The 11,924-nt window shown below is 38.1% G+C and overlaps 1 protein-coding gene and 2 long non-coding RNA genes across 5 annotated transcripts; all 3 read right to left on the bottom strand.

Annotated features, from left to right (window-relative positions):
• Positions 1 to 736: 736 nt before the first annotated feature.
• LOC148904480 (uncharacterized) lies at positions 737 to 3,113 on the bottom strand. Of its 3 annotated transcripts, XM_089024420.1 has the most exons (4): positions 2,818 to 3,113; positions 2,424 to 2,617; positions 2,126 to 2,295; positions 737 to 1,934 (listed from the first exon to the last, which is right to left on the bottom strand). In XM_089024420.1, exons 1-4 carry the CDS (start codon positions 2,831 to 2,833, stop codon positions 1,250 to 1,252), a joined length of 1,065 nt encoding a protein of 354 aa, XP_088880546.1. In that variant the 5' UTR covers positions 2,834 to 3,113; the 3' UTR covers positions 737 to 1,249. The 3 variants fall into 3 exon arrangements, with proteins under 3 accessions (XP_088880546.1, XP_088880544.1, XP_088880545.1); XM_089024418.1 differs by lacking the exon at positions 2,818 to 3,113 and having other exon boundaries at positions 2,424 to 2,789; XM_089024419.1 differs by lacking the exon at positions 2,818 to 3,113 and having other exon boundaries at positions 2,132 to 2,295; positions 2,424 to 2,788.
• A 2,654-nt stretch (positions 3,114 to 5,767) lies between these two features.
• On the bottom strand, positions 5,768 to 7,528 carry LOC148904479 (uncharacterized). The gene is made up of 2 exons (XR_016118770.1): positions 6,899 to 7,528; positions 5,768 to 6,221 (listed from the first exon to the last, which is right to left on the bottom strand). It is a non-coding gene; the product is annotated as an uncharacterized LOC148904479 (long non-coding RNA).
• Positions 7,529 to 8,827: 1,299 nt separating this feature from the next.
• LOC148904478 (uncharacterized) lies at positions 8,828 to 10,240 on the bottom strand. The gene is made up of 2 exons (XR_016118765.1): positions 9,976 to 10,240; positions 8,828 to 9,302 (listed from the first exon to the last, which is right to left on the bottom strand). It is a non-coding gene; the product is annotated as an uncharacterized LOC148904478 (long non-coding RNA).
• Positions 10,241 to 11,924: the final 1,684 nt, after the last annotated feature.

Raw genomic sequence — 11,924 nt, 5'->3', positions numbered from 1 at the left:
TTGAAACTGTGCCTCATTATTATATACATATTATATAACATACGTGATTAATCAGGGTATTCGTAACAGAATGTTTGGACATTTGTTCCCGGTTCTTCAGTTTTTTCCAGTTTGCGCCTTTTCTACCCCCCTGTGTCTTACATGGTTATTTACCACACAATACATCCAAACGTTTGGTTGATAATTAAGTGACATATCGCGTTGTGGCACTTCGATTCAATTTCCAGTTCTCGATATTTCTAGTAAAGTCGATATATGCGAGACGATGTTACCATACCAGTTGAAAAGACAAAGCTTACTTTCACAAATCAATAGGCCCTTTGCAGCTAGTGGTCACGTGCTTGGATACCGCTTAGCAACACAAAACTGGAGAGCAAGCCTTCCAGTAAACAAAAGTTGTAATAGGTCAAGCACGCGTGGTTTTATACGATAGTTTCATCGTTCAAAACGCTTAATCCTTTTGCCCTATCTACAAACACAGTAAGATAATCTTAAATTCTCTCCTTTGGACTCGATTTTTGGTTCGAAGTAACGATATTCTTCGCGTTATCGCGAAAAAATTGTCACCGCCGGCCCGCTCGACGGCTGAAAAACATGGCGACTTCGCAAGGTATGTACTTCAAAACTCTCCTTTTTTTTGGTTTCTTTTCAATTATTGGACTTCTAAAATCTCTAAAATGACAGTTTAGATTGTGAATGGTGATCGATTGTAATTGGACGGCATTTTAATGGACGATTTGTTTATTTTTTGTGAGAGTGATTCCACGTCTAAAGTCAAGACTAACCCATGTTTACATATATTCGCTGTAGATGTTAGAACTCCCGACGAGCCATCACATACCAAGAAAAATTCTTCGTACCATTGTTGTGTTCCCTTGTGTAACGGAGATTCTCGATATCATCCTGATTTAAAGTTTCACCGCTTACCAGGCCGTGCAAGGGATGAGCAATTGAAAAAGGAATGGCTGGTGAAGATACGAAGAGATGTGGGCCCACACTTCAAGGTATATAGGAATCTAACAATATCAATGCACAATACGAATTGCCTGTGGATCTTTAAAAAACTGTAATGAAGATAAAAATAGTTGAATACAGTTACATTGTTATTAAAAGGACATTTGATTTATAATAGGTTAACAAAAGTACCAGAGTGTGCTCAAAACACTTCACTGAGGAAGATTACAATCCTCCCACTGATTCTGGACGTCAGTTGCTAAAAAGAGAAGCTGTACCATCAATCTTTGACTGGTCAACCAAATCCACGACACGTGTGACACGTGACACGTGTGCTTGCATAAAGCTTTTTAAAACCTTCTGGCATAAACCTATCAACATCTTGCCTTGAAGGCCAGATCACTTGACTACCAAGAAGAAAATACAAAAAATTAGTCCATGTGATCAATTTCCTGCAAACTGACGATTTATGTATTCGGAACCTATGAGCTAAATCCTGTCCGAATAGACCTAGTTTGAGGCGTACACAAAACATAAACAATTCATCCACAAGAAGCATATTTCTTGAGTCTGGTCTACTTTCTCTTTCTCCAGAGGCATAACAATATGTCATTTGTGCAGCACATGGCTGCAAAAACTTAAAAAAGAACTGAATATGTAAATAGGATGGGAAACCTGTATAAAATCTTATGATCTCATTGTCTGTGCCAAATCTCTCAAGCCCAAATTTATTAAGTGCTAATTGTTCTGCAGCTTGCCTCTTAATGTCCTCAATTTCTTTTGCAGCTTCAACTTTAACCCTTTTTATTTCAGTGAGGGCAGCTGCAGTTTCATTTCTACTTTGTTCAAGTTGCTTTTGTGCATCTTGGAACTGTGCTCTGAGTGACTGGACTTGTGCTTGTAGGTCATCCATGCTGAAGGTTGTAGAAGTGCTGGGACTATTATCTTCATTGTCATCACTTTCATCTGTCTGAGTGTCTCTGTAAAAAGGTTTTGAAATTATGATGACACTCAGTTCACACTCAGTTCACACTAAATAAAAAATTATAAAAGACTAAATTATTAAAATTATAAAATTATTTTGGTTTAAACCAAAATAAACATCAAGTACAATTCCATCAGTCAAGTCTAAATGAAATGTATTGAAGTAGAAATATGTGATATTCATTACCTAAACCTATCTACTTGTCGAATTATCTTTCTTCTTGCTTTGGATTTGGTTGACCAGTCAAAGATTGATGGTACAGCTTCTCTTTTTAGCAACTGACGTCCAGAATCAGTGGGAGGATTGTAATCTTCCTCAGTGAAGTGTTTTGAGCACACTCTGGTACTTTTGTTAACCTATTATAAATCAAATGTCCTTTTAATAACAATGTAACTGTATTCAACTATTTTTATCTTCATTACAGTTTTTTAAAGATCCACAGGCAATTCGTATTGTGCATTGATATTGTTAGATTCCTATATACCTTGAAGTGTGGGCCCACATCTCTTCGTATCTTCACCAGCCATTCCTTTTTCAATTGCTCATCCCTTGCACGGCCTGGTAAGCGGTGAAACTTTAAATCAGGATGATATCGAGAATCTCCGTTACACAAGGGAACACAACAATGGTACGAAGAATTTTTCTTGGTATGTGATGGCTCGTCGGGAGTTCTAACATCTACAGCGAATATATGTAAACATGGGTTAGTCTTGACTTTAGACGTGGAATCACTCTCACAAAAAATAAACAAATCGTCCATTAAAATGCCGTCCAATTACAATCGATCACCATTCACAATCTAAACTGTTATTTTAGAGATTTTAGAAGTCCAATAATTGAAAAGAAACCAAAAAAAAGGAGAGTTTTGAAGTACATACCTTGCGAAGTCGCCATGTTTTTCAGTCGTCGAGCGGGCCGGCGGTGACAATTTTTTCGCGATAACGCGAAGAATATCGTTACTTCGAACCAAAAATCGAGTCCAAAGGAGAGAATTTAAGATTATCTTACTGTGTTTGTAGATAGGGCAAAAGGATTAAGCGTTTTGAACGATGAAACTATCGTATAAAACCACGCGTGCTTGACCTATTACAACTTTTGTTTACTGGAAGGCTTGCTCTCCAGTTTTGTGTTGCTAAGCGGTATCCAAGCACGTGACCACTAGCTGCAAAGGGCCTATTGTCCTTCTAGATGGTATTAGTATAGGTAAAAACCATTGTTCCAGAAAAATTAATGAAAGACTCCTCGCGCATTTGATGAAAGTGGCATAACACCACTGGTTCTTATCGAACACAATTGCCAATGTAATGCTCGAGTACAACTCTCTAGCTCAAAGCATGATGGGAAAACGAGTACTTACGGTTTTTCAGCTCCTCTAAAAATTACTCTGACAATTTTTCCTTCGATATTTCCTATGATATAGTAAGAATTTCCCCAGACGAAAATAATAAAGCAATTTTTTTCTGATAATTCTATTGATTTCTTAGTTCTAATTTGTGTAGCACTCGGTTTCCCATCATGCTTTGTGCTAGAGATTCGTACTCGTGCACATTCCCTATTGAAAACTACGCCATTTTTAAAAAGATATATCTTGGGTTTTTTTTGGATACTTGGCTTTAAACAAACAAAATATTGACAAAAAAAAAAAAGCCTAAAAATGCTTCATTTGCAATAGGCAAATTTTTTAACTACCAAAGTTTGAAATTTCCAGAGGAAATCTCATCTGAATACGATGGGGTTCGAACCAATCAATAAAAATTCAAAAAAAAAAAAAAAAAAAAAAAAAAAAAACGACTCCACTTTGCCATACCCCCGAGACATCCGCAGAGCTGAGGCGGCGTATGGACTTCGGACCTGACGGCGATTAAATCCTTCTGCCCTTGGGTGTACGAATTACGCAAGAAAATGTTCTAGCCGGAGCATCAGGGGAGAGACCAGCCGGCCCCCAGACCATATCGGCTAATCCCTTGCATCTCTGCCACGCACGGAATCGGTTGAAAGTATAATGTTAAAAAGTCTAGTCTATTCGGTGCATTGTTTTCAAGGCTATTGTTATGCTGATTTACCTGAAACCGTGGTCCAGTGGATAAAACTTGGGTATTTCCATAGCATTACAAAAGTCAAGTCCGGCTGAGCAAAGTTAGAAGGTGGATGGGTGACCTAAAAACTATGCCTAGTTTTTTTGTTTTGTTTTTTTTAATTTTTTTTATTTTAATTAATTTATTTATTTATCTATTCATTTTTTTATGTTTTTAAACTTTCAATAGATTAAAATAATTTTAAGTTTACGTTGAAATAGTCAAAAAGTAAAAACTTCCGGGCATTTAATTCCTGACTAGAAGTCTGTAATCATGAGCAATGTTTCTTACCCATGGAGAGAATCGTTCGCTCCTGTGCCTAGCTAGGAAACACAAACAAATCAACAAGCTATTCTAAACTGAGTCCCAAACGGCAAAATTGACATGCACTCGTCTAATCAGCAATTCCTTTCTTATTTGTAGCAGATCGTATGAGCTTATTGCACGTAATAGCGCCTAAACTAGTTGCATCACTTACATGATTTAGGATTAACCCCTTCCTAAAATGCCTTCCCTTCACCTGACTTAGGCGTGATCCCTTAACCTTATTTAGGAGTATCCCTTTTTTTAACATGATTTAGCGAGAGAAATTCCGTTACCGGGACTAGGAGTATATCCCTTAACCTGATTTAGGAGTATATTTTTAAGCTTCAAGCATCGACTTTACTTCAGAAATAAAATTTCAATTATCGACTGTTAGTCGCTTCGTCCATGATGACTGTAGCAGTTAGAAATCCATTCTAATCATCCTCGGTTTCGTGTACGATTGCTTCATGATACAACCAACTGGAAGGATAAAGAATAACGGGCTTGGCTTGTGATTGAGTGGTGTGTTTTGAGAAAAATACTACATCCCGGGCGTAGAGTGCATTTCACAGCCCCCTCACAGACCAAATTACATACATTTATAGTATTTTGTGAGCTCCTTCTCCGCCCGTGATGTAGCCTTCCCCGAGATCCCGGCCCTCTCCTGATTTAAGAGTATCCTTCCACCTGATTTAGGAGTATCCCTTCACCTGATTTAGGAGTATCCCTTCACTTGATTTAGGAGTATCTCTTCGCCTGATTTAGGAGTATCCCTTCACCTGATTTAGGAGTATCTCTTCACCTGATTTAGGAGTATCCCTTCACCTGATTTAAGAGTATCTCTTCACCTGATTTAGGAATATCCATTTACCTGATTTAAGAGTATCCCTTCAGCTGATTTAAGAGTATCCCTTCACCTGATTTAGGAGTATCCCTTCACCTGATTTAGGAGTATCCATTAACCTGATTTAAGAGTATCCATCCACCTGATTTAGGGGTATCCCTTCACCTGATTTAGGAGTATCCATCCACCCGATTTAATAGTATCCATTCACCTGATCCTTCACCTTATTTTGGAATATCACTTACCTGATTTTGGCCTAGGTAGACCTTACATGAATTAGGCCGGATGAGCATGTGATTGAATGGGTGTGTCTGTGATGAAATTATTACGTAGAGTACATCTCACAGCCACATCCCAGGCCGAATTTTCTTGACCTTATCGGATAGGTGATTGATTTTCAGCAAGCAATTTCCACTTGCAGTAGGGTTATCTAGTATATTTCACACCCACCCCATCCCCCCTCTCCCATCCCCTGGGGTGTAGGCCTGTGTCCTACATGGCTCATACATGCCTATGATCCACATCAAAACCTGGCGTCATTCTCTTCCATCCTGCACGATAGTAGCAAGCTATTTAGCTGCGCAGATAGCCAGAGGTCCAAAGTTGATGAAAAGTTTTATTTGCAGGTAGCACTACTTATGTACTTATAAGACCTTCAGCTACTACCTTAATGTTCTAGACTATCTATCTTAAGACATAACTTAACAATTTCTCTTTATCATATAATTACTATGATTGGAGAGAGGAACAGAGTTCAGGACATCATATTTACTATATCGATTTAGTCCGGAAACTCTAAGCCACCATATGCCAAATATGACCGTCTTCAGAACATCCTTTAGCTTCATAATTCCAGCCAGATCCCTTCTCGTATATTAACGAGCCAGGAGCGTACCACTTGCCCTCGTAATAACAACCCAATGGAGTTGTAGCTGGCACTGGGGGCTCGGATGTTGGAGGCGGAGGCGGAGGAGGGTAGTCTGGTGAGAGTGGCTTTCCTTGTGTGGAGACGAATAGCAAAGCAACCAGGAGTAGAATGAAGCGATTCATGGTTGGGCTGAAAAATGAAACCATGCAGATAGTTGAGTAAGAAGTTATGTTTTCTTATGGTGGACTGAAACAACACCAAATAATTTAACATAATATATGACACATACGTGGAACCAATGCAACGCAAGACAACTTAACAGCAGCAAGTTGCAGCACAACACAACAGTACACAACACAAAACACAACATCTAACACAACATAACACAACATAGCGCTTCCATCACAGCACAACACGACACAACACGACACAACACGACACAACACGACACAACACGACACAACACAACAAGACACAACACAACACAACACGACATGCATGACAAGAGCTGTAAAACATAACTCTGCAGTACAGTACAGCACAAGACAACACAAAATACAACATCTAACACAACACGACACGACACGACATAGCGCTTCCAACACAACACAGCACAGCACAACACGACATGCATGACAAGAGCTGTAAAACACAACTCTGCAGTACAGTACAGCACAAGACAACACTGAAAGAGCAACAAAAGACAACACACCAAGGAACAAGACAACAGAGCTAAAAAATAAACACGAAACAACAACACAAAACAAAACCCAATAAAAAACTAAAAACTTATGAAGCCACACACCGTTTGAACCAAGTTTCGTCTAACAAGTTACTTAATTATACATCTACAAAACTTTTTTTACCTGCTTCTGCCAAGGGCCGTTTCAAGTTCACTCGTGTAAGAAGTACTGTACTTCGCTGTACGACAGTCCGCGTTTTGGAAATGCTTGGAAAAAATCCAATTATTCAATGGTAGACAGTGGTATTTGTAACATGGTATTATTATTCCTTAAACAAAGTTACTAAATAAACAAGTAGTCGGTAAATCATTATCGACCACACGGAAGGACACTTAGCCTGACAATTACACGGCTTTGAAAGTGATTAGCGAATTGACGGCGCAAAGTGTAAAAAGAGGTTTTAGATTAATTGATTATTAATTAAACTGGATGATTGATTATTTGATTCAGTATTTGATTATTATTTGATTATTTAAGAACCTATTAAAGGCAAAATATAATCTTTGTTTTTGGTGGGATTTGATGTGTTTTTCTAGTATAATTGGAATACGTACGGCTACACTGTCAAAGGAAATGCATGTAGTTTTGTTTTCCTGATAGGTAGGGTACGGATTAACGCTCCCGAGTTTTCCGGCCGACGAATGGAAACTTGGTTTTTTCCAAAGTTGTTTTGTCCAATTCCATTTATATTTATCGATTTGGTTTACTTCTTAGCTGTACGCGCTCTTTATGTTGAACGTGGTGAGTACCTCATGAGGCTGGAAAGGAGTTGTTAATGGGAACAAATAGTCGCAGGATTAGATCCCCTTCGCCCAGCTGCCTGTCGCTATTGACATTTTGTTGATTAATCATGGCAACTTAATGTTTTAGATTTCGTTTTTTTTTTTTTTTTTTTTTTTGGTTTTGGTTTTGGTTTTGGTTTTGGTTTTGGTTTTGGTTTTGGTTTTGGTTTTGGTTTTGGTTTTGGTTTTGGTTTTGGTTTTGGTTTTGGTTTTGGTTTTGGTTTTGGTTTTGGTTTTGGTTTTGGTTTTGGTTTTGGTTTTGGTTTTGGTTTTGGTTTTGGTTTTGGTTTTGGTTTTCTTTTTCTTTTTTCTTTTTTCTTTTTTTCTTTTTTCTTTACATTGTCTCGTGTAACACCTTTTATGGAAAATGCACTGAGAATTCTAGAAGCAGGGTGTAATATTGTTACGCTACTCATTAACTCAGCCACTTTTATGTAACTTGTTACTAAATATGTTTAAGGGTCTTGGATTAGAACCACGATCGAAAGAACATCACACAGGGGTTGGTTCGAGCATGACCAGTGACCGAGTTCATTCGCTTGTGACATGTAAAACAACAACACACTTATTAGAAATGCACACTGATGGATAAGTTCAGACAGAGGATTCGAAAAGTTGCCTGTGACCTTCCTTGCAACGGGGAGATCGCACTGTGCATGTCTACTCGTGCAGATGTTTCGCGTGACATCGCCGATGCAGTTGCAAAAAGTAGTGATGCACGGATGGAAACGCTGTACGATTTGCCCAAAGTTGCCGGCACCATTACACATACTTTTTGCTGTGTTTAGGCCTTGCTTTCACACTAAAACAGTCAGCCATAAGCGAGAGTTTTTACTTCAACGGAATCGCGTACATTTGACACGAACGGCTTTGTTTTACGCATGCGCAGATGATAGTAATGAGTCATTCCCGATCGTCCTAGATCTCGTCTGCGTTTTTGCTTCGTTTTAGTGTGGACGGGCGAAAATGCTATAAAAACGCTAGTGTGGACGCTGAACTGTTGATGTGTTTTTGGTGACTTGAAAAGGGATCTGGGCCTTTTTGAAAACGCACTAGATCTAGAGGGGACGCCAGAGACCTCACACAACACTAGAAGACTTACGTGTAGCTTGTATGACGTGAATTCCTAAGAAGTGTTTAGTGTCGTCACGCCACGCTTACTCCCCTAAGTAGTTATTAGTGTCCCAAACTGTTCCTTAATGCCATTAAAGTCATTTACTTTTGGGCCTGATAAAACGGTCTCCATGTATTGTAAAACACCGACGAGGCATTTGACTTTTGATTTTAATAATTCCATGCAAAACCTTAAAGAAAAGCGGTGTTTTATAAGATATTATTCTATGCAATTTTTAATTATTTAAGGAAGGCTCTCTATCTTTAAGACATAACTTAACAATTTCTCTTTATCATATAATTACTATGACTGGAGAGAGGAACAGAGTTCAGGACATCATATTTACTATATCGATTTAGTCCAGAAACTCTAAGACATCATATGCCAAATATGACCGCCTTCAGAACATCCTTTAGCTTCATAATACCAGCCAGATCCCTTCTCGAATATTGTTGAGCCAGGAGCGTACCACTTGCCCTCGTAATAACAACCCGATGGAGTTGCAGGTATCATTGGAGGCTCGGATGTTGGAGGCGGAGGTGGAGGAGGGTAGACTGGTGAGAGTGGCTTTCCTTGTGTGGAGACGAATAGCAAAGCAACCAGGAGTAGAATGAAGCGATTCATGGTTGGGCTGGAAAACGAAACCGTGCAGATAGTTGAGTCAGAAGTTATGTTTTCTAATGGCGGACTCCAACAACACCAAATGATCTTTAACATAATATAACATATACGTGAAAACAACGCAACGCAAGACAACTTAACAGCAGCACAACACAAGAGTACACAAACCAGCATACAACATCTAACACAACATCTAACACAGCACACAATAGCACAAGACAGCAAGGCAACGCACCCCAAGAAAACACAATAAATCACAACAGAACACGACACGCGCGACAATAGCAGTACAAAACAACTCAGCAGCACAGTACTGCACAAGACAGTGTGAAAGAACACAAAAAGACAACAAACCAAAAAAGAACAAGATAACACAGCACAAAAGCAACACTAAAAAGCAACACAACACAACACAAAACCCAACAAAAAGTCACATCCACAGCAGCAGAACATGCACTGATTACAACACAACACTAGAAGTGTTTATGCGTTCAGAGCACAACGATAAAAGGTCCTGCATGAGCAGAAATTATTAGCTCTGCCGACTTTTTCATATAAGAGTTGTGGACTAGCTTTAAAGTTTCACAAAGCTGAGCTCTAGAAGCAATTAGCCAAAACTTATCGAGCAACGCCGTTTGCACAGGCTTCTCCTAACAAAGTTACTCGTTACAAATAATCTTTACCTGTTTGTGCCAAGTTTCAAAGTTTCAAGTACACGTTTGTTAAAGAAGAGTTCTAGAGTTAGCTGTACGACGGCATGGATGATAAAAGGACTGAAGTCCTTTTATCATCTATGATGACGGTGGTTTTCGACTTTTTTTTCCCTACTCCCAGAAACAATTACTAAATCAGTGGGAGACAAAACAATAGATGTTTTTTTGCATAAGAAATGACGGCCTGTTTTTTTGTCCCCCAGAACAATTCCTCTAGGAAATCAAAGCCAGATAGATAGATAGACACCTTTATTTAATCTTAAATCAATGGAAACCAATGCTAGGGGTCGATAACTAGCGAAACTTATCGACCACACGGACGGACACACTTAATAACCTGCAATTAAACGGCTTTGAAAGTGATTATAATAGTCGCCTCGCAAAGAGTAAAAAGAGGTCTCAAATTAAATAATTCATCATTCAATTCAATCGTTATTTGTTTATTTTTGGAGCAACTAATAATCTATATATGACAAATTAGTATAGTCATTGTTTTTGATTGGATTGGATCCGGTCTTTCTGATAAAATTGGAATACAGCTATAATGTAGCAACTGTAGCTTGCCTATCTAAACTCACCGCCTATAGCTACGGTTTAAAATCAATATCTAAGTGACCAGAAAATCTCGTTTATTCTTGTTTTCCAAGTTTTATCGAGTTCTATTTCACGCCGAGTAATATTGCAATCCGCGTGGTGATAAAATACTTCGTACAGATTTTTTATTTAGCCCTTGATCAATATTTCCGAGTATTTGTTAAATGTATAAATTTCATTCAAGACTGACTTTCTCGGTTTCAAGTATGTCAGTACAAAAAAATCTTATTTCATTTTATTTTATTTTACTTATAGCCAACTCTTAGGTTTTCAATAGCTAGTGGGTTAAAGAAAAGAGACTACAAAATGCATCGCTGAATAATAAGAGATCAAATAAGAGAGGCTAGGAATCTACTACAGGTTTTCCCCAATTACAATAGCTCCTATCAACTTAACGGCATGAATAAATGATTTAAACTAAACTGACCTAAATCGGTCCTTAGGACTTAACCTAATAATTCTCCAAGCTAAACTAAATGGTTTTCTTCCATCTTTCTCTATTTTTTGCTTGCTTGAAGTGTTTGAGGACACGATAAACAAGTTTGTTTTGTTTCATTTCTTTTTCCTTTCTTTAGGTTCACTTGTGTCTTTCATGTGTACGTCAGTATTCTCTTCATTTCTTGCCGATTAGGAAGAAGAAGATGCTTCAATATATCTCTTTCAAAATTCCTTAGATCCAAAAATCAATATTTTTTTTCAGTTTAAGGGCAATCTTTAGCATACTTTAGGCTTTTACGGTTATCACTGAACGTGACAAATTAGATAATAAACTCCCTTTTTTCGATAAATAAAATTATTGTTTCTCATACTCTCAAGCTAGCGCGATATAGGTTTGTTTATATAACTTGGTTCAGTCCGCAAGCCAAAATTTCAATTAAATTAATATTAATAATTTGAACCGATTTTAAGATTATTTCATCTCATGAACTGTTGAAAGTGGAAAATAATTGATAGTTATTTACTTAATAAGATATTACCAAGATAGTAAAAACAACCGCGCACTGTTATTAAAAGATCTTGGAAATACTTGAATAATCAGAATAATAAATTGGATTCCTACACGAATAAGATGTAACCTAAGAACCGGGAAACCATTTCTGACACGCACGAAACCTAACATACTTATTCCATTTTTGATCTGCGTGGCAACTGTAATGCTATGTTTTAACATAGTTAATAGAGGTCTTAAGGCCGGTTTAGACGGTACGATTTTCGCCTACAACTATCGTATACAACACGCTCGTGTCTGTCGTAGGCGAGATGATGTAGGCTTGATTTACACGCTACGACTCGAGTTGTAGGATTACACACTACTCCATTCATTC

This window comes from Actinia tenebrosa, unplaced genomic scaffold, assembly GCF_029948245.1.
Source record: "Actinia tenebrosa isolate PJP-AT-01 unplaced genomic scaffold, QUT_ActTen_1.0 PGA_scaffold9__36_contigs__length_13948895, whole genome shotgun sequence".
NCBI classification, from domain to species: Eukaryota; Metazoa; Cnidaria; class Anthozoa; order Actiniaria; family Actiniidae; genus Actinia; species Actinia tenebrosa.
This window is presented reverse-complemented; position numbering and strand designations above follow the sequence as displayed.